We start from the raw sequence: 22,522 nt of genomic DNA, 5'->3' as shown, positions 1-22,522 counted from the left end.
TCAGTGGTGGCCGATCTCAAAGGTAAGGAGCAGAGTGCATATAAGCGCTTTCCAATAGAGCTGGTAAGTTCTGCTTTGAAGCTGTACAATTCTCTGGATTGAGCGCTCCTCCGATGCTGCAGAGGGAAAGCTCCATCTGTGTGCGGTTTGGGCCAGCGATCCAGGAGCCCACTGGTAAGGCTAGTTTCACACTTGCGTTGTTTTGACGCAAATGGAATCAGTCACTAATGTAGTACAGTTCATTTATTTACATTTGAAGCGCGTTACTATGGCATGTGTGTGTGTCATGCAGTACCCGCTTGTGTCCACACGATGTCGCGCTTCCACTGTAAATAAATTAACTGTACTGTATTTGTGACGGAGCCCGAATCCGTTAAAATAGCGCAAATGTGAAACGGCCCTTAGTAAGATGCTGCGAGGCAGTGCATTCCTGATGAAGATGGGCCAAGCCATTTATACAGTAACTTAGTAAATTGCATGTCAGTATTCCTTAAATTTACTATGGTTATAAAACCTGCCCAATAATACAATGGTGACGCTGTAATAGATCGGATGAGTGTAAGAATTTAGCCGATGTAGAAGGTTTCATCTGGTAACGGTACAATATTGGGCTTACTACCTACCTGCTCCCTCTCAAAGATGTCAATTAAGTGCTCAAGTCCAAGGTTCCTCAAAAACTGATTGATACTGAAATCCATGCCAGGCACTTAAAAGAGGAAAAAAACAAAAAGGTTAACACCTTTATCATTATCTGTGCAACCAAGTCTAAATACTGCTAGGCATATGCTAGGAATCTGAACAGTACTCGCTATATCCAAGTATGTAAGGTATCACCTTACTGGGGTCTACCAATGTAGACAATGCGGTTTTTAAAGGGAACCTATCACCTATAAAAAAAATGCTATTATCCTACAAATATGGGGTTAGTCTGCAGGTTAATTGCATTCTAAACCTGCCCGGCACCTGCACAGTAAGGCTATGTGCCCACGTTGCGTTCTGTCCCTGCAAAAATTTCTGCAGCGATTTGAACAGCACAAGTGCGCTTCAAATCGCTACAGAAACAGTGCGTACTGAAAAGCCGACTTCATGCGCTCTGGATGCAGCCCCTCCCATAGACAGAGCGGGGGCTGCATGCAAAGCGCATGAAAGAAGTGACATGTCCCTCCTTAGAACGCAGCGCTTCGGCAACAACCGAAGCGCTGAGTTCTAATACGCCACATGGGCATGGATTAGGCACAATCTTCATATATTATGCTGGGGACGCAGGACGCATGCAGTTACGCTGCGGTGCAGAACGCAGCGTAACTGCATGAAAATACACTACGTGGGCACAGAGCCTTAACCACGCTGGGGGGAAGAAATTAACTTTAATATTACTGATAGAGTTTCGGTTTCACTCACAGGGGTGGCGCTGGTTCAGTCACTGCTCAGTGTATGGAGAGTGGCAGCTGTAGCCGCACCCCACACTGACTGACAGCCAGCTCAGCATTAAAACCAGCTGTTTGTCAGCATAGGGGAAAACAGTTACAACCACCACTCTCCATAAACAGCAGTGACTGAACCAGCACAGACACCGCGGCCCTGTGACAAACTGGAATTCTGCAAGGGGGAAAGGGGGGGATTTAAGTTCTCTTCTTCCCGGGAGCAGGGTTTACTGTGCAGGCTCCGGGGAGGTTAAGAATGCTATTAACCTCATATCTGCAGGTTAATAACATTTTTCCAAGGGGCAGGTTCCCTTTAAGTGTCACATTTGAGATGAGGCACAATTTCACATGCAAACCTCCACTCCATTCCTCGTCTTTGGGACAGTCATATATAAATCATATGGCTCTGCCACCTCAGATGGTATCAAACAATGCTATCACAGTATTTAGTATACCAAACAGTTTAAACAATTTAATTGTAATCACATTGTATCTTTATCTGGTGGACAGCCCCTTTATGTATCTTCACCAGCATTATTTGCACAGTCACTTACCATCTTCTTTTCTCTCTAAACCAACAGCTCCCTCTGCAACGCCACTACTTCCAGATGGCACATCAGGGAAGCTGACAGCCAAGTTGTCCAAGCTGCTGGCAGCGGAGAGAGTTGGCGGACTGGAGGGTGCAGATGACAAAGCTGCCGCCGATGGGTTTGTGGGCTGGGAGACATTGATCACTTGTGGTTTATAAAACGTTGGTAGAGCAGCTGAAGGCATAGCTGCTGCCAGGAGGGCCCGTACATCATCTGCCTGATTAAAGAAACAAAGAAGTTAATAAGGGCGCAGTTTCCTAAGTACCGTATTTTTCGGACTATAAGACGCACTTTTCCCCCCAAATTTTGGAGGAAAGTGGGGGGTGCGTCTTCTAATCTGAATATATGATTGTGGCTCCGGCGATCCGGTTCTCTGTATTCACTTGTGTTAGTGTCTTTAAGACACTAACACAAATGAATCCCCGTACCTCTGTATACGCCGCACTTCTGGATTCAGCGGAGCCGGTCTGCTCCCTGACCTGGCGTGCAGCGACTGCTGACGCTGCAGAGGTCACGGCAGCGTGGTGAGGTTGCTCATCCTGCGGCCGCCTGCCAGAGTCAGTGTGCCTGCAGAGTGCCGCGGAGGAAGACAGAGAAAAGGCCGCCGGTGCTTGGAGCAGGGAAGCGCTCAGTGAGCCGAAAATGAAGGGCGACAAGAATCTACAGGGGAGAGGAGCCACATAAGATGAGAACTATATGGGAAAAGGAGCCACATGGGACAGGATCTGCAGGGGAGAGGAGCCGTATAAGATGGGAACTATATGGAAAAAGGGGCACATGGGACGGGATCTGCAGGGAGAGGAGGCCGCATAAGATGGGAACTATATGGGAAAAGGAGCCACATGGGACAGGATCTGCAGGGGAGAGGAGGCCGCATAAAATGGGAACTATATGGGAAAAGGAGCCACATGGGACAGGATCTGCAGGGGAGAGGAGGCCGCATAAGATGGGAACTATATGGGGAAAAAGGGGCAGATGGGACGGGATCTGCAGGGGAGAGGAGCCGCATAAGATGGGAACTATATGGGAAAAGGAGCCACAGGGGACAGGATCTGCAGAAGAGAGGAGGAGGCTGCATAAGATGGGAACTATATGGGAAAAGGAGCCACATGGGACAGGATCTGCAGGGGAGAGGAGCCGCATAAGATGAGAACTATATGGGAAAAGGAGCCACATGGGACAGGATCTGCAGGGGAGAGGAGCCGTATAAGATGGGAACTATATGGGAAAAGGAGCCACATGGGACAGGATCTGCAGGGGAGAGGAGCCGTATAAGATGGGAACTATATGGAAAAAGGGGCACATGGGACGGGATCTGCAGGGGAGAGGAGGCCGCATAAGATGGGAACTATATGGAAAAAGGAGCCACATGGGACAGGATCTGCAGGGGAGAGGAGGCCGCATTAGATGGGAACTATATGGGAAAAGGAGCCACATGGGGCAGGATCTGCAGGGGAGAGGAGCCGCATAAGAAGGGAACTATATGGGAAAAAGAGCCACATGGGACAGGATCTGCAGGGGAGAGGAGGCCGCATAAGATGGGAACTATATGGGGAAAAAGGGGCACATGGGACGGGATCTGCAGGGGAGAGGAGCCGCATAAGATGGGAACTATATGGGAAAAGGAGCCACATGGGACAGGATCTGCAGGGGAGAGGAGGAGGCTGCATAAGATGGGAACTATATGGGAAAAGGAGCCACATGGGACAGGATCTGCAGGGGAGAGGAGGAGCCGCATAAGATGAGAACTATATGGGAAAAGGAGCCACATGGGACAGGATCTGTAGGGGAGAGGAGCCGCATAAGATGGGAACTATGTGGGAAAAGGAGCCACATGGGACAGGATCTGCAGGGGAGAGGAGCCGCATAAGATGGGAACTATATGGGGAAAAAGGGGCACATGGGACGGGATCTGCAGGGGAGAGGAGCCGCATAAGATGGGAACTATATGGGAAAAGGAGCCACATGGGACAGGATCTGCAGGGGAGAGGAGGAGGCTGCATAAGATGGGAACTACATGGGAAAAGGAGCCACATGGGGCAGGATCTGCAGGGGAGAGGAGGCTGCATAAGATGGGAACTATATGGGAAAAGGAGCCACATGGGACGGGATCTGCAGGGGAGAGGAGCCGCATAAGAAGGGAACTATGTGGGAAAAAGAGCCACATGGGGCAGGATCTGCAGGGGAAAAAGGAGCACATGGGATGAGATCTGCTGGGGAAAGAGGTCATAATAGCAGCAGATCCCCCATAACAGTGTCAGCGGCAGATCCCCCTGATAATACTACTGTTGAATTGTTTAGTTACGTTGGTGAAATATTCCAGTATGTTATTTAGGTTATTAAATATTTTACCACATTTTTTGCTTTAGAAATTTTTTTCCCTATTTTACACTTCTAAAACTTGGGTGCGTCTTATAGTCCAAAAAATCCGGTATTAAAAAACCCCCGACATTTCTGATGAAAAATAATTTGGTAATAAGTAAACAGAAAAAAAAGAGCACGCATCACCTACTGCGACATTTACAATATGATAGATTAAGAGTAGTGAAGAACCTCAGGTGTTTTCATTCTTACAAAATGCTGTCATTTTGTGAGGAATACACAGTCTCAGTAACATTATTAATACTTACTCCAACCAAGTCTAATGAGGTTTGTCCCTCTTGATTTTTCAGAGTAGGGTCTGCCCCATGTGCCAGGAGCAGGGCGCAGAGCTGCGTCCTTCCTTTCTGAGCAGCTTCATGCAGAGGGGTGAAAGCCCACTTGTCAGTGGCATTAACACATGCATTGTATTTTATAAGCAAAGCGGCCACGTCCACATGCTGCAAACAACAACATCCGGATGGTTAGTACAACAGAACTACCTATAGCGCACAGTATCATAGATTAATATAAGTATTATTTGTTCAAAAGCATAAACTAACTGAATTCACACACCAAAGGGGGTTATTCAGGGACACCTTTATGCCAAAAAACTGTCATATATCGCTTAGAAAACTCAGAGGTGCCCATAAATGTCTTCAGACATTTTCACACCAGTTCTGCCAAACTGGGAGGAGATGGGGCATGGCTGCATCTGCCCATCAAATATGGTATTTGTGGCGGTGTTTTTTCTTTTAAGCCAGAAATGCTGTTGGCTAATAAAATACATGTATATTTTCACTTTATAACTGGTAAATCTGGCATTAGCAGAATTTATGGGCACTGAGCAGATTAGTCTAGACTGAACGTGTGCCTGTGTGAATATGTGCCTAAGTAATGGACTTTAATAATCTCCACAGAATTCTAGTCACACTTTGGAGACGTACCCCGTAAGACGCTGCATTGTGCAATGGGATTAGTCCTCCTTTATCTTGAGCATTTACGTCAGCGCCATGTTGGAGCAAGTATTCGGCAACCTCTAGGTTATTGTAGCCAGCTTGTAAAAACAGAAAAAAAAAAAGATCATACTTCTGTATCACAGCAGTCTCAGATTTACAGCCATGTACAGACATTACATAAAGAGGTTACTACATCATTTAGCTACAGCACATATGAAGAAATGATCCTGAGGGATACAGAACCAAGAACCGTGTACTCAGCAACTTAACATAAGGGATGATTCCCGCTCACCAATACTGACCAGCTAAATGTAATGGAGTCGAATGCCTGCCCTGTGTATCCCTGCAGTTGACATTTTCCAGGGTGCACAATTTTTTAACTCGGGCCACGCAGCCTCGCTTAGCAGCATCTAGTAAGGCAGCATCTCCTCGCAGAAGATCCTGGATGTCTGTATCTCCGTCCTTCACCAGATCCAAAGCAGTGTTCCCATCTCGGTTCTTCTTTGATGAATCAGCTCCATGCTGTTCACAAGGGAGGAGAAGAAAAACTCAGTGTTACTTAAATCTTGGATACTGATGTGATTTTAATTTGTAAATAATCCACATATCATCACTATATGTACAAAGGAAGACTATACATAATATATAATATTCTGTATATTGCCTGATAGGTTTTATAATGTTGTGTCTGTTTATCACCAAAATATTGGTTGGATGACGGTGAGCCCTCGCGGGCAAGGTCCTCTTTCCTCCTGTACCTGTCTGTGCCTTGTATTGTTCATGATTATTGTACCTGTCCCTATTTTGTATACCCCTTTCACATGTAAAGTGCCATGGAACAAATGGCACGATCATAATTATTAATAATAATAATAATAATAATAATAATAATGACTACAATACACACTAAGGCATTGAAGTATGTGGCCAATAAAGGGAGATTTGAGAGCAAATTATTTGCCCTGTAGAAGACTCTGGCTCACCCATGGGGTTGATGGTTGAGAGAAACCAATGTGATGCCAACCTCGCACGAGTGCAGTTGATTGCGGCTCCGGTTACACTCACAGTCAGCGCCCATTAAAGAGGTATACAGGGATGTACAGTGTGATGTGTGCGGTATCAAGCAGCAGGGAAGGAGGAAGCAGTCTCATCCAAACGTCACTCCTCTGGGCTGTGCACTCAGTAGTGTGGTGGAGAGTGGCTCCCACTAGACTAACCCAAGAACGTGACTCAGCTGCTCCCACTTTACCAACGTGTGACCAGCGGCGCCTGCTGCATTCACCACCCTCATCAGAGCGCTGTATAAAGACGTACAGCATGACAAGGGTACATAGAAACTGGGTCAATGGTAAGAGCCTCCTATGGCAAGAATGGGTGAAGGGTGAAGAAGGTGGGATGGTCGTGTGAGTAGGGGGGGGGGGGTTGGAGAGTGCTTGCCTCCCAGATTGGTGTGCCAGTGGATCCAGCCTATATCAAAGTGCAGGGGGAGGAGGATGACGAAGTCAGCCTTGTCACTCAAACTGCACCCTGCACTTAGTGTAGCAGAGCGCAGCTCCTTCTACACCAAACCACGCTTTGTCCTCAGTGTACGAAGTGACTGATGCCTTTACAAAATAACTATTGCTCCTAATTGCACTAAGTAATTTTAGTATACTTGGATATTTACATATGTAGATTGCAGTCGTTGTCCCAAGAACTAGACCCTTAAGTGGATGCATTTTCTATTACACTATGCCCATCTGGGAATGGGCAATCTACTAGTACAGAACATGGTGCTCCACAAAGAAGCCCTGTGTCTTCAGCATTCTCAGCCATTACTTTTTGATCTGTACATACATGAGGACTGATTGCAGAGAGCAGCAGGAATTCTTTTAAAGCAAAACTGTGTGCTAATCTTTGCTCATAATCTTTGATGCTTCATTCTTTGCACCCATCAGCGCACCCATGACGAGTGAAGGTTGCTGATGGGTTGCTCTAGACAACGAAAAAATTAAAGAACACCAAATTTTTTTTGGGGGGGGGTAGGGCGATCAAATAAAACAAAAAATCATGTAACAAGCGATCAAAATGTCATATTTCCCAAAATGGTATCAATAAAAAAAAGTCGTCTTGTGAAAAAATAAGCCATCACACGGATTCATTGACTAAAAGATCAAAAAATGGTGACAAAAAACTAATTTTATTTTTTTTTCCCACCACTCAAAAAAACTAAAAAAAAAAACTGGACAATTTGGCATTACCGTAATTGTACTTATGAGTAGGATCATATTGTGATGTAATTTTTACCACACAACGTACGCTGTAAAAACGGTTCCCAAAAGAAGGGAATTTTGTTTACTTACCGTAAATTCCTTTTCTTCTAGCTCCAATTGGGAGACCCAGACAATTGGGTGTATAGCTATTGCCTCTGGAGGCCACACAAAGTATTACACTTAAAAGTGTAAGGCCCCTCCCCTTCTGGCTATACACCCCCAGTGGGATCACTGGCTCACCAGTTTTAGTGCCAAAGCAAGAAGGAGGAAAGCCAATAACTGGTTTAAAGACCAATTTAATCCGAGGAAACATCGGAGAACTGAACCATACCACATGAACAACATGTGTACCCGAAAAAACAGAAAAACCCAGAGAAAACAGGGCGGGTGCTGGGTCTCCCAATTGGAGCTAGAAGAAAAGGAATTTACGGTAAGTAAACAAAATTCCCTTCTTCTTTTTCGCTCCTAATTGGGAGACCCAGACAATTGGGACGTCCAAAAGCAGTCCCTGGGTGGGTAAAAGAATACCTCGTGATAGGGCCGTCAAACAGCCCTTTCCTACAGGTGGGCAATTGCCGCCTGAAGGACTTATCTATCTAGGCTGGCGTCTGCCGAAGCGTAGGTATGCACCTGAAAATGCTTGGTAAAAGTATGCAGACCCAATCAGGTAGGTGCCTGACACACCTGCTGAGCCGTAGCCTGGTGCCGTAATGTCCAGGATGCACCCACGGCTCTGATAGAATGGGCCTTCGGCCTTGAGAGAACCAGAAGCCCAGTAGAACTGTAGGTTTCAAGAATTGGTTCCTCGATCCCCCGAGCAAGGGTGGATTTGGAAGCTTGCGACTGTTTACGCCGACCAGCGACAAGGACAAAGAGTGCATCCGGGTGGCGCAGGAGCGCCATGCGGGAAGTAGAACCTGAGTGCTCTCACCAGAACCAACAGATGCAAATCTTTCTGAAATTGGTGGACTGGACGAGGACACAAAGAAGGTGAGGTGATATCCTGATTGATATGAAAGTGGGATACCACCTTAGGGAGAAATTCCGGAACCGGACGCAGAACTACCCTGTCCTGGTGAAGGACCAGGAAGGGAGTTTGTATGAGAGCGTTGCCAGCTCGGACACAGTCCTAAGAGACGAGACCGTTACTAGAAGGCCACTTCCCGTGAAAAGCGGGAAGGGAGACATCTTTCAAAGGCTCGGAAGGCGGCATCTGGAGAGCAATTAGAACCTTGTTCAGATCTCAGGGCTCTAACGGCCGCTTGTACGGAGTGCTGAGAAGACAAACTCCCCGTAGGAACGTGCGTACCTGAGGAAGTCGTCGTTTCTGAAAAATACAGATAGCGCTGAGACTTGTCCCTAAAGGGAACTGAGCGACAACCCATTTTCCTACCTAGATTGCAGGAAGGAAGGAAACATAGACGATGCAACCGGCCAGGGAGAAACACCCTGCGCCGAGCACCGAGATAAGAATATCTTCCACGTCCTGTTCAAATGGAAGAATGGCCCTTGAGACAGCCAGTCTGATTGGTCTGGTAGTGCCCCCGGTTAGCCTACCGTGAGGCACCACAGAACCGAGTACCACAACATCCTCGGCCAATCTGTAGCGACGAGGATGGCGCGGCCGCAGTCGGTCTTGATCTAGCGCAGTACTCTGGGCAACAATGCCAGAGGTGGCACCTAAGGTAGCTGGAACTGCGACCAATGCTGAACTAAGGCGTTTGCCGCCAGAGCTCGATGATTGTGAAACCGTGCCATGAAGCTGGCACATTGTTGTTGTGCCGTGACGCCATTAGATCGACGTCCGGCCTCTGTCAGCGGCGCCAGATCTCCTGAAACCCGTCCGGGTGAGGAGACCATACTCTTTCGGCCACACCTCAGCGACTTAGGAAGTCAGCTTCCTAGTTTCCACACTTGGGATGTGAATTGTGGATATGGTGGATGCCGTGTCTTCCACCCACATCAGAACCTGCCGGACTTCCTGGAAGGCTTGCCGGTTGCGCGTTCTTCCTTGGTGGTTGATGTATGCCACCGCTGTGGAGCTGTCCGACTGAAGTCGGATATGCTTGCTTTCCAGCCGCTGTTGGAAGGTTTGTAGGGCAAGATACACTGCTCTGTGTTCAAGAACATTGATCTGAAGGGTGGACTCTTGCTGAGTCCACGTACCCTGAGCGCTGTAGTGGAGAGAAACTGCTCCCCACCCTGATAGACTCGCGTCTGCCGTAACTATCGCCCAGGATGGGGATAGGAAGGACCTTCTTTTTGACCAAGAGGTGGGAAGAAGCCACCCCCGTAGAGATTCCTTGGCCGCCTGAGAAAGAACGACGACTCTGTTGAGGGACGTCGACTCCTCGTCCCATTGGCGGAGAATGTCCCATTGTAGTGGACGCAGTAAAACTGCGCGAAAGGAACTGCCTCCATTGCTACCATCTTACGTAGGAAGTGCATGAGGCGTCTCAATGTGTGCGACTGGTTCTTAAAGAAGAGCTTGCAGCCCGTAGTGAATGCTGTTTGTCTAGCGGAAGCTTCACTATCGCTGAGAGAGTAAGAAACTCTATGCCTAGATATGTTATCGATAGGGTCGGGGTCGGATCTGACTTTGAAAAGTTGATGATCCACCCAAAACTTTAGAGAGTCTCCAGCGCAACGTTCGGGCAGTGTTGGCATGTTTCCTAAGAGAGTGCCTTGACAAGTAGATCGTCTAAATACGGGATCACAGAGTGACTCTGAGAGTGCAGGACTGTGACTACTGCTGCCCTGACCTTGGCGAAGACCAGAGGGACTGTCGCTAGCCGGAAGGTAGAGCTACGAACAGAAGGTGTTCGTCTCCTATAACGAAGCGTAGAAACGCTAGTGCTCTGGATCAATCGGCACGTGTGGATAAGCATCCTTGATGCCTAATGATGCTAGGAAATATCCTTGGGACCTTGAGGCGGAGTGATTCCATCCGGAACCGCCTGGTGTCCACGAGCTTGCTGAGCATTTTTAGATCCAGAACGGGATGGAACGGCCCGTTGTTATAGGTACCGCAAAGAATTTGGGGTAAAAACCGTGACCTTGTTCCTGAAGAGGAACGGGGGTCATCACTCTTTCTGCCTATAGAGTGCACCCTGTTTGCAGAAGAGCAGCGGCTCGGCCGGGAGGTGGAGAAATTCTGAAGAATCGAGTTGGAGGACGAGAAGTGAGCTCTATCCTGTACCCGTGAGACAAAATGTCTCACACTCAATGGTCATTGACCTATGGCAGCTAAATATCGCCAAGGCGGGAGAGCCTGCTACCGACCGAGGCCGCAAGTCATGAGGAAGCCGCCTTGGAAGCGGGTTTTCAGACTGTCGATTTTTTGGGCGTGACTGAGCCCGCTAAGAATCTGAGCTCCTCTGATCCTTTTGAGTCCACATTGGACGAGGAAAAATGGGACCTGCCCGAGCCTCGAAAAGGCCGAAAACCCCGACTGCCTCTTGCTCTGTTGGGGTTTGTTGTGTCCGGGCTGAGGAAAGGATGAATCCTTACCCCTGGACTGTTTAATGGTTACATTCACCAAACAGTCGGTCAGCAGAAAAAGGCAACTGGTAGGCAACCTTTTTTGGAAGCAGAATCTGCCTTCCATTCACTTAACGAGCAGACCAGGCTCTGCTTAAAAACACGGAGTAGCGGAGGCTACCGCCGCACGGTTCGCAGAGTCCAGGACAATCTGAATCGCGTAAGAAGCAAATGCAGACATTTGAGAGGTTAAGGATGCCACCTGCGGCACAGATGTACGTGTAACCGTGTCAATCTGTGTAAGACAAGCTGAAATAGCTTGGAGTGCCCCAAGGGAGAGAATGCCGGAGCCAACAGCAGTTCCATCTCCCACTGCAACTATGGATCTAGCTACAAGCCTGGAGATTGGAGGATGCCGCTTGAGACACTGGGTCCAGTCCCTGACCAAGTCAGGGGACAGGGATAACGTGTATCCTAAGCCGTTTGGAGAAGCGCATATCTGGATAAGCGTGGTGTTCCTGGACTGCCTCTCTGAAGGCAGAGTGGTCCAGAAAAATACGTGAAGCTGACTCCTCCACTGGAGGAGCTGTGAGAAATAACCCACATTCTATAGATGGACGCTATAAGATTATTTACTATGGCGTCACGATCAGGTGTATCCAGATTGAGAGCGGTCTCAGGATCAGAATCCTGAGCCGCTACTTCCGCCTCATTACACAGCGAGTCCTTCTGCTAGGACCCTGATGAAACCGAGGCCGCTCATAGTGAGCCCGCTTAGGCTGTCTGGGACTGACGTCCGTGCAGAGCCGTGACTCTGGGATGCGTGTGACATTCCCGGAGCTGTTAGTTGTTCACACTGAGGGGGGCCATGGATCAATGATTCAACAGTGCCCATGTTGTGAGAGACATGTCCGGACTGCTAGGCTTCTAGTATCATAGCCATAGTCTCAGAAAAACTGTCAGTAAATACTGCAGACACCGTCCTCATCCCCTGGCCATTAGTGCATACAATGGGAGTCTATGTAACCTGCCGGCCGTATAGCCGTACATGCTGTACCAGCTGTATAGAAAAACATGTGGTTCTGCACCTTTGTTTTACACAGAGAATATGCTGATAACTCCTCCGCATAATCCAGGAGGGTATATACAACGTGCGACCAAACAGTGCAATGTATATAGTACAAGCATATCTATAAGTGCACTTCTGCACTAGTGGGGTTAGCACCACAGGTGCTGCTTAACGCCTGTTGCAGCGATTGTGTGACTATCAGAATGCCAGGGTCTTCCAGACTTGTCTCTGTATCGTACAGAAACTGACACTAATGGCTGCCGGCGTCCTTGTAGAGAAGGAAGCCGTGGGCGTGCCTGAGAAAGTGCGGGAATCCGGATTCACAGTGCACACAGTGAGAGGGGTGGAGTATGCAAAACATACTCCAGCTCTCAGCGCTGCTGTGCTATGCAGCGTCACGCCCCTACCCTGACTGTCAGGGCTGTGGGCGGTAACGAAGGGAGACTAGGCCCAGAAGCCGGGGACTCGAGTTAACAGCGCGGCCGCCGTAAAAACGCGGGCCGCGCTGAAGTCCCCGGCGCACCACAAGTGCCAGCCGCGCCGCAGTCCCAGCGGCCGGCGCGACCGATTCCTAGAAGTGGCCAGCGTCCCGCCCCTCTCCTGACTGGCAGGTCTGGGGGCGGGAACAAACGGAAGCAGGCCGCAAAAGCCGGGGACTCTAGTTATCAGCGCGGCCGCCGTAAAAGCGCGGGCCGCGCTGAAGTCCCCGGCGCACCACAAGTGCCAGCCGCGCCGCAGTCCCAGCGGCCGGCGCGACCGATTCCTAGAAGTGGCTAGCGTCCCGCCCCTCTCCTGACTGGCAGGTCTGGGGGCGGGAACGAACGGAAGCAGGCCGCAAAAGCCGGGGACTCTAGTTATCAGCGCGGCCGCCGTAAAAGCGCAGGCCGCGCTGAAGTCCCCGGCGCACTACAAGTGCCAGCCGCGCCGCAGTCCCAGCGGCCGGCGCGACCAATTCCCATAAGTGAGCCTGCTTCAGCGAAGCTGAATGAGGCCATGGCACAGGCGCCGCAGCGCTGATGTCCCCCGGCGCACTACAACACCCAGCATGCTGCGGTGTGAGCGCCAAATGCACGGGGACACAGAGTACCTTGAGGAAGCAGGGCCATGTCCCTGATGTACTCCGCTCCATCCAGCATCTTCTCCAGGGGCTGTAGATGGAGCACGGTCTCAGTGCCTGGAGACCGGTAAATCCCACTTCACCCAGAGCCCTGTAAAAAGGGATGGGGAAGGAATCAGCATGTGGGCTCCTGCCGCCGTACCCGCAATGGGTACCTCAACCTTACAAACACCTCCGACATACAGTGGGGTGAGAAGGGAGCATGCTGGGGACACTATATGTGTCCTCTTTTCTTCCATCCGACATAGTCAGCAGCTGCTGCTGACTAAAAAGTGGAGCTATGCGTGGATGTGTTGCCTCCTTCGCACAAAGCACAAAACTGGTGAGCCAGTGATCCCACTGGGGGTGTATAGCCAGAAGGGGAGGGGCCTTACACTTTTAAGTGTAATACTTTGTGTGGCCTCCAGAGGCAATAGCTATACACCCAATTGTCTGGGTCTCCCAATTAGGAGCGAAAAAGAAAAACAGAATTGTGAAAAAAACGAACACAATTTTTCCCTGCTCTCCACTACATTATGTGGTAAAATGAATGGTGTCTTTCAAAACTACTTGTCCAGCAAAACACAAGCCCTCATACATCTATGTGGATAAAAAAAAAAAAATAAAGAGCTACGGCTGTGGGAAGAAGGGAAGGAGAAAATGTAAACACGGAAATTGGCCTCATCGCGAAGAGGTTAAAACAGTCCAGTACTAAAATGTGCCCTAAGGCTCAGCCTGATTTCATAGGCTGTTCTCGGTGGCTGGGATTGTATGGGAACAAGGCCAGTTTTATAATAATCATCCAATTTCTTTTCCTTTTTGCTAATGGAGCGTCTTTGTGAGATTGTATCTGCCTCCCTGTGTTGCCAGAAGTCCTGTGGCTCCTTCGCCTGCCTCTCCCACTCACTTCTGAGACGACATGTTCCAGTATACGAGATACTCGGCTTGGGCAGCAGGGGATGCCGGGATTTGCAGTTATTGTAATCATGGCGTAGTTCTTGGCCCTCCCCATACATAGAGGTTAGGCAGCTGGTAAACCGTGTATTCAAGGACCACAGAAATCACATTTGTAGGGAAAAATTGCAATAAACATGTTGTTGACAGCTAGACTGATATTTCTGCAAACTTTTCCCTCTTAACTTCTAAGGCCTCTTTCACACTGCATTCCCCTCCCCGTTCAGTAGTCCCATTGGGGCTTCTGACTGAACTCCCCCCACCGCAAAACAGTTTTCGGACACATGTGCCGACGGGCCCACTGACTATAATGGTGCACACAGGATAACCATGAGCCCTGTCGTGCACCATTTTTGGGATTATACTTACTGGAGGCGGACACTCAGACATAGTAGACTGCGTCTGAGTGTTCACATTCAGAAAGTGTATACTCCCGAAAATGGTGCATGATAGGGCATACGCTGACTACTTGTGCACTATTATAGTCAGTGGCCCTGATGGCGCATATGCCCAAAAACAGTTTTGTAGGTGATTTGGATGGAAGCCTCGACGGGACGGGGAAGGGCGTGCAGTGTGAAAGCGGCCTTAAGGCTTCTTTACACGCTGCAACATCGCTAAAGCGATCTCGTTGGGGGGGGTCACGGAATTTGTGACGCACATCCGGTCGCTTTAGAGATGCCATTGTGTGTGACACCTATGAACCATTTTACATCGTCGCAAAAACATGCAAAAAGAAGGGAATTTTGTTACTTACCGTAAATTCCTTTTCTTCTAGCTCCTATTGGGAGACCCAGACGATTGGGTGTATAGTACTGCCTCCGGAGGCCACACAAAGCATTACACTAAAAAGTGTAAGGCCCCTCCCCTTCTGGCTATACACCCCCAGTGGGATCACTGGCTCACCAGTTTTAGTGCAAAAGCAAGAAGGAGGAAAGCCAATAACTGGTTTAAACAAATTCACTCCGAAGTAACATCGGAGAACTGAAAACCATTCAACATGAACAACATGTGTACCCGAAAAACAACCAAAAATCCCGAAGGAAACCGGGCGGGTGCTGGGTCTCCCAATAGGAGCTAGAAGAAAAGGAATTTACGGTAAGTAACAAAATTCCCTTCTTCTTCGGCGCTCCATTGGGAGACCCAGACGATTGGGACGTCCAAAAGCTGTCCCTGGGTGGGTAAAGAAATACCTCCTGTTAGAGCTGCAAAGACAGCCCTCCCCTACGGGGAGGCAACTGCCGCCTGCAGGACTCTTCTACCTAGGCTGGCGTCCGCCGAAGCATAGGTATGCACCTGATAATGTTTGGTGAAAGTGTGCAGACACGACCAGGTAGCTGCCTGGCACACCTATTGAGCCGTAGCCTGGTGTCGTAATGCCCAGGACGCACCCACGGCTGTGGTAGAATGGGCCTTCAGCCCTGATGGAACCGGAAGCCCCGCAGAACGGTAGGCTTCAAGAATTGGTTCCTTGATCCATCGAGCCAGGGTGGATTTTTGCAGCCTGCGATCCCTTGCGCTGACCAGTGACAAGGACAAAGAGTGCATCCGAGCGGCGCAGGGGCGCCGTGCGGGAATGTAGATTCTGGGTGCTCTACACCAGATCCAACAATGCAAAGCCATTACATATCGATGAAATGGATAAAAGGAAGGTAAGGAGATATCCTGATTGTGATAAAAAGGGGATACCACCTTAGGGAGAAACTCTGGGATCGGACGCAGCACTACCTTATCTTGGTGAACACCAGGAAGGGAGCTTTGGATGACCGCGCTGCAAGTTCGGACACTCTCCGAAGAGACGTGACCGCTACCAGAAAGGCCACTTTCTGTGAAAGTCGAGAAAGTGAAAACATCCCTCAGAGGCTCGAAGGGCGGCTCCTGGAGAGCAATTAATACCCTGTGCAGATCCCATGGGTCTAACGGCCTCTTGTACGGAGGGACAACGTGATAACCCCCCTGCAGGAACGTGCGTACCTGAGGAAGTCGTACTAGGCGCTTCTGAAAGAATACCGACAGCGCTGCGACTTGTCCTTTAAGGGAGCCGAGCGACAAACCTTTTCCCAATCCAGATGCAGGAAGGGGGGAAAAAGGAGACAATGCAAATGGCCAGGGAGACACTCCCGAAGCAGAGCACCAAGATAAGAATAACTTCCACGTCTAGTGGTAGGTCTTGTTTAAATCAGCAGAGGAAATGCAGGATTAAAATACCGCGCCAAACCACAGGAGTCCAGGTGGAGATAGTAAAACTCTTTTCTTTATTTTCACAGGTCTTTACACAGGTCTACGCGTTTCAAGGACATATCCGTCCTCTTCCTCAGGACAAATGTGCAGAGAATACTATTTATTATTTGATAGTATTCTCTGCACATTTGTCCTGAGGAAGAGGACGGATATGTCCTTGAAACGCGTAGACCTGTGTAAAGACCTGTGAAAATAAAGAAAAGAGTTTTACTATCTCCACCTGGACTCCTGTGGTTTGGCGCGGTATTTTAATCCTGCATTTCCTCTGCTGATTTAAACCACTCCTGCTGCGGGTCCGCTGCCGTCCACGTTATCTACATGCTTTTAAAGGAGTTGTGACTGTCACAACCCTACCAGGTGAGTGTTTCTCCTGACATTCGCCACCCTTTGTCTACCGGGTAAGACCCTATTGCGCCTTATCTTTCCACAGCTTTGCCGTGCCTTAGTGGTAGGTCTTGGCAGACGTCGGCTTCCTAGCCCGTCTCATGGTGGCAATGACGTCTTTGAGATAATCCTGAAGACGCTAGGATCTCGGACTCGATGGCCACACAGTCAGGATCAGGGCCGTAGAATTCAGTGGAAAAAACGGCCCTTGGGACAGTAAGTCTGGCCGGTCTGAGAGTGCCCACGGTTGGCCGACCGTGAGATGCCACAGATCCGGGAACCACGACCTCCTCGGCCAGTCTGGGACGACGAGGATGGCGCGGCGGCAAGCGGAGCTGAGCTTGCGTAGCACTCTGGGCAACAGTGCCAGAGGTGGAAACACATAGGGTAGCTGGAACTGCGACCAATCCTGAACTAGGGCGCCTGCCGCCAGAGCTCTTTGCTCGTGAGACCGCGCCATGAAAATCGGGACCTTGTTGTTGTGCCGAGACGCCATTAGGTCGACGTCCGGCATCCCCCAGCGGCTACAGATTTCCTGACACCATTCTGGGTGCAGAGAACGTTCCCCTGCGTCCATGCCCAGGCGACTGAGGAAGTCTGCTTCCCAATTTTCTACGCCCGGGATGTGAACTGCGGATATGGTGGATGCTCTGTCCCCCACCCACGTCAGAATCCGCCGGATTGCCTGGTAGGCTTGGCGATGCGTGTTCCGCCTTGGTGGGCGATGTCTGCCACCGCTGTGGAATTGTCCGACTGAATTCGGATCTGTTTTCCTTCCAGCCACTGCTGGAAGGCTTGCAGGGCAAGATACACTGCCCAGATTTCCAGAACATTGAACTGAAGGATGGACTCCTCTGACTGAAGAGAGTCCTTGACCGTCTGAGAAGGGAAACGTTCCTGTCTAGGGACGTCGACTCCCCAACCCATTGGCAAAGCATGTCCCATTGAAGTGGACGCAGATGAAACTGCGCGAAAGTGACTGCCTCTGTATGAGGCGTCTTAAGGGGTGTGACTGGCCTTGAAGGAGAGACTGCACCCCCGTCTGTAGTGAACGCGGCTTGTCCAGCGGAAGCTTCACTATCGCTGAGGGAGTGTGAAACTCCATGCCCAGATATGTCAGCGATTGGGTCGGTGCCCGTTGTAACCTTGAAAAGTTGATGATCCACCCGAAACTCTGGAGAGTTTCCAGCGCCCCGTTCAGGCTGTGTTGGCATGCCTCTTGAGAGGGTGCCTTGACAAGTGGATCGTCCCAGTAAGGATCACAGAGTGACCCTGAGAGTGCAGGACTGCTCCCACTGCTGCCCTGAACTTGGTGAAAACCCGTAGGGCTGTCGCCAGACCGAAGGGCAGGGCTACGCACTGAAGATGCTCGTCTTCAATAACGAAACGTAGCAAACGCTGGTGCTCTGGAGCAATCGGCACGTGGAGATAAGCATCCTGATATGTATTGATGCTAGGAAATCTCCTTGAGACATTGAGGCAATGACGGAGCGGAGGGTTACATCCGGAACCGCCTGGCCTTCACGTGCTTGGAGAGCAGGTTTAGGTCCAGAACGGAACGGAAAGAGCCACCCTTTTTTTGGTACCCCAATCAGATTGGAGGAAAAAACCGTGTCTTGTTCCTGAAGAGGAACAGGGATTACCACTCCTTCTGCCTGCAGAAGAGCATCGGCTCGGTGGGGGGGGGGGGGGGGGAAGTTCTGAAGAATCGAGCCGGAGGACGAGAACAGAGCTCTATCCTGTACACGTGAGACACAATGTCTCTCACCCACCGGTCTGTGACCTGCGGCAGCTAAATGTCGCCAAGCGGGAGAGCCACCAACCGCGGATGCGGAGAGAGAGAGCTGAAGTCATGAGGAGACCGCCTTGGTAGCGGTTCCTCCTACAGCCTTCCTTGGGCGTGATTGAGCCCGGCCGGAATTTGAGCCCCTCTGAGCCTTTTGAGCCCTTTTGGACGAGGACAATTGGGACCTGCCCGAGCCTGGGAAGGACCGAAACCTCGACTGTCCCTCCAGGACAGCATTACTAGGGTAAGTCGCAATGCAGACATTGCGAGGTTAAGGACACCACCTGCGGCACAAATGTACATGTGCTCAAGACCAGCTGCGCAAGACCAGCTGAAATAGCTTAGAGTGCCCATACGGCTGCGAATGCCGGAGCAACCGACACGCTGATAGCTTCACAGACAGATTTCAACCAGAGGTCCATCTGTCTGTCAATGGCATCCTTAAGTGACGTCCCATCTCCACTGCAACTATGGATCTAGCCGCAAGCCTGGAGATTGGGGGATCCACCTTTGGACCCTGGGTCCAGCGCTTTACCACGTCAGGGGGAAGGGATAACGTGTATCCTTAATACGTTTGGAGAAAACGCTTATCTGGTAAGCGTGGTGTTTCTGAACTGCTTCTCTGAAGTCAGCGTGGCCAGAAAAATACTCAATATACGCATGAGATACTGAAAAAGGATTACTCCCGCTGTAAAGCTGACTCCTCCACTGGGGGAGCTGAGGGAGCAATATCCAACATTCTATTGATGGACGCTATAAGATCATTCACTATGGCGTCACCATCCGGTGTATCCGGATTGAGAGCGGTGTCAGGACTAAAGCCCTGATCAGCTACGTCTGCCTCATCATACAGAGAGTCCTCCCGCTGGGACCTTGACCAGTGATGAAGCCGAGTGCCGCACCCAGCGAGCTAGCTTAGGCTGTCTGGGACTGCCGTCCGTGTCAGAGCCTTCACCCTGGAATGCCTGGGACCCCCCCGGAGCACTGATTATGTTCCAAATGAGGGTGGCCAGGGAGCATTAATCAAGATTGCCCATGGCCTGTCTGGACTGCAAAGTCTCTATCCCATGACAATCTATCAGCCGAAACTGCAACTCCGTCCCTGTCCCTGGACAGGGTTCACAGGTGGTTCCTTTGGCCACCTCTAGTAGAGACCCCGGCTGACCAAGTGCTACAGGGGAGCATTGCACACAATGGGGGTCAGTGGAACCTGCCGGTGGAACAGTATCACATGTAGGAAAAGCAACATAGAAAGCCTGTGTTGCTTTTTTGCTGCTGTATTCTAGCCATCTATGCAATGTATGGCATACAAGCATAAACACTTCAGCACATGCAATACAAGCAGCATAGAAAGCCTGTGCCTTGGCACCTTTGCTTTTTTGCTGCTGTTGTCCAGCCATCTAGGAGAATATAGCCAAGAGTAGCGACCGTACAGTGCAATGTATAGCATACAAGCATAAGTACAAATGAACACTTCAGCACATGCAATACAAGCAGCCTATAAAGCCTGTGCCTTGGCGCCCATGCTTTTTTGCTGCTGTTGTCCAGCCCTCTAGGAGAATATAGCCAAGAGTAGCGACCGTACAGTGCAATGTATAGCATACAAGCATAAGTACAAATGAACACTTCAGCACATGCAATACAAGCAGCCTAGAAAAACTGTGCCTTAGCACCCTTGCTTTTTTGCTGCTGTTATCTCGCCATCTAGGAGGGCATATAGCCAAAGATAGCGACCGTATAGTGCAGTGTATAGCATACAAGCATAAAATACAAATGGACACTTCGGTATTTAGTGGGGTCAGCACTTCAGGTGCTGCTTACCGCCCGCCTATAACGCGGGTGTGTGGTTGCCAGAGCCCTGTGACTGGTTGCCCAGAGCATGTCTCCGTTCCCCAGCTTGGACTGCGTGCAGGAATGGCTGCCGGCGTCCTTCTCCAGCTCGTGTGACGAGGGGCGGTCCGTGGGCGTGCCCCAGACACGAGCGGGAAACTGGCGTCCCACTGTGTCCAGTGAAGGGGGCTGGAGAATGCAAAGCAGACTCCAGCCCTCGGCGCTGACTGTCTGTACAGCGTCCCGCCTCTCCCCTGACTGGCAGGGCTGGAGGCGGGAACGAAACGAAAACTAGGCCGCAAAGCCGGGGACTCGAGTAATAAGCGCGGCCGTCCATGTGCACGGCCAGCGCGGAAGTCCCCGGCGCACCATAAGTCCCAGCCGCGCCACAATGTAAAAAACACCCAGCAGCGGCCGGCGCGGCAGTTCTCAATACATAAAGTCACCCAGCAAAGCTGTAGTGAATAATAGCACGAGCGCTCCGCGCTGTTGCCCCCGGCGCACTAACACTCCCAGCAATGCTGGTGTGTGTGTGCGCGCTTGCCCGGGGACACAGAGTACCTTAATGTAGCAGGGCCTGTCCCTGACGATACTCAGCTCCATATCCAGCAGGTTCTCTGGGTCTGTGGATGGAGCCCGGTCTCAGTGCCTGGAGACCTGTAAGATCCCACTTCGCCCAGAGCCCTGAGGGGGGATGGGGAAGGAAAACAGCATGTGGGTTCCAGCCTCCGTACCCGCAATGGGTACCTCAACCTTAACAAACACCCGACAAAAGTGGGGTGAGAAGGGAGCATGCTGGGGGCCCTAGTTTGGGCCCTCTTTTCTTCCATCCGACATAGTCAGCAGCTGCTGCTGACTAAACAGTGGAGCTATGCGTGGATGTCTGACCTCCTTCGCACAAAGCAGAAAACTGGTGAGCCAGTGATCCCACTGGGGGTGTATAGCCAGAAGGGGAGGGGCCTTACACTTTTTAGTGTAATGCTTTGTGTGGCCTCCGGAGGCAGTACTATACACCCAATCGTCTGGGTCTCCCAATGGAGCGCCGAAGAAAAGAGAATTTTGTTTACTTACCGTAAATTCTTTTTCTTATAGTTCCGACATGGGAGACCCAGACCATGGGTGTATAGCTTCTGCCTCCGGAGGACACACAAAGCACTACACTAAAAGTGTAGCTCCTCCCTCCGAGCATATACACCCCCCGGATGACAAATCCACCCAGTTTAGTGCAAAAGCTGAAGGAGGACATCCACCCATAAGTAGAGAGAGAGTAAAACCCGGAATAACCGGAACCTCTGTCTACAACAACAGCCGGTGAAAACACACGGAACAAGAAAACTGCCAACAGGCAACAGGGAGGGTGCTGGGTCTCCCATGTCGGAACTATAAGAAAAATAATTTACGGTAAGTAAACAAAATTCTCTTTTTCTTCATCGTTCCTTATGGGAGACCCAGACCATGGGACGTCTCAAAGCAGTCCATGGGTGGGAAATAAACAGAAACTGAGAAGTAGGCAAAACCTAACTTCACAAATGGGCGACAGCCGCCCGAAGGATGCGTCTGCCCAAGCTCGCATCTGCCGAAGCATGAGCATGCACTTGGTAGTGCTTCGAAAAGGTGTGCAGACTAGACCAAGTGGCAGCCTGACAGACCTGCTGAGCCGTAGCCTGGTGCCTGAAAACCTAAGAAGCACCGACAGCTCTGGTCGAGTGCGCCTTAATCCCCGGCGGGGGAGGCACCTGAGAACATTGGTAGGCATCGGATATGGCCGACCTAATCCAACGAGCTAGGGTCGGTTTAGAAGCCGAGAGACCCTTGCGCTGACCTGTGGTCAGCACAAAAAGAGAGGTGCACCGCCTAAGAACAGCGGTGCGTGACACATAGATCCAGAGCGTCCGCACCAAATCTAAAGCATGCAACGCTTTCTCAAAGCGATGCACAGGGGCCGAACAAAGGGAAGACAATGAAATGTCCTGGATAAGGTGGAAAGGAGACACCACCTTAGGGAGAAAGCCCGGAGTCGGACGGAGAACCACCTTGTCTTGGTGAAAAAAACAAAAAGGGTGACTCCGAAGAGAGCCCAGTCAAATCAGAGACTCTCCTGA

At 50.4% G+C, this 22,522-nt stretch overlaps 1 protein-coding gene across 3 annotated transcripts in view; it reads right to left on the bottom strand.

Annotated features, from left to right (window-relative positions):
• The window catches only part of TNKS2 (tankyrase 2), a 146,039-nt gene that overhangs the window by 32,307 nt on the left and 91,210 nt on the right, over positions 1 to 22,522 (bottom strand). For 2 of the 3 annotated variants that reach the window (XM_075348759.1, XM_075348761.1), the window contains exons 16-20: positions 5,634 to 5,853; positions 5,320 to 5,429; positions 4,645 to 4,833; positions 1,979 to 2,231; positions 624 to 706 (exon numbers count right to left, since the gene is read on the bottom strand). In XM_075348759.1, coding sequence (XP_075204874.1) covers positions 624 to 706; positions 1,979 to 2,231; positions 4,645 to 4,833; positions 5,320 to 5,429; positions 5,634 to 5,853 — 855 coding nt within the window. The remainder of the gene's footprint in view (positions 1 to 623; positions 707 to 1,978; positions 2,232 to 4,644; positions 4,834 to 5,319; positions 5,430 to 5,633; positions 5,854 to 22,522) is intronic. The other variant, XM_075348762.1, reaches the window with a different exon arrangement.

This window comes from Anomaloglossus baeobatrachus, chromosome 5 (assembly GCF_048569485.1).
Source record: "Anomaloglossus baeobatrachus isolate aAnoBae1 chromosome 5, aAnoBae1.hap1, whole genome shotgun sequence".
NCBI classification, from domain to species: Eukaryota; Metazoa; Chordata; class Amphibia; order Anura; family Aromobatidae; genus Anomaloglossus; species Anomaloglossus baeobatrachus.
This window is presented reverse-complemented; position numbering and strand designations above follow the sequence as displayed.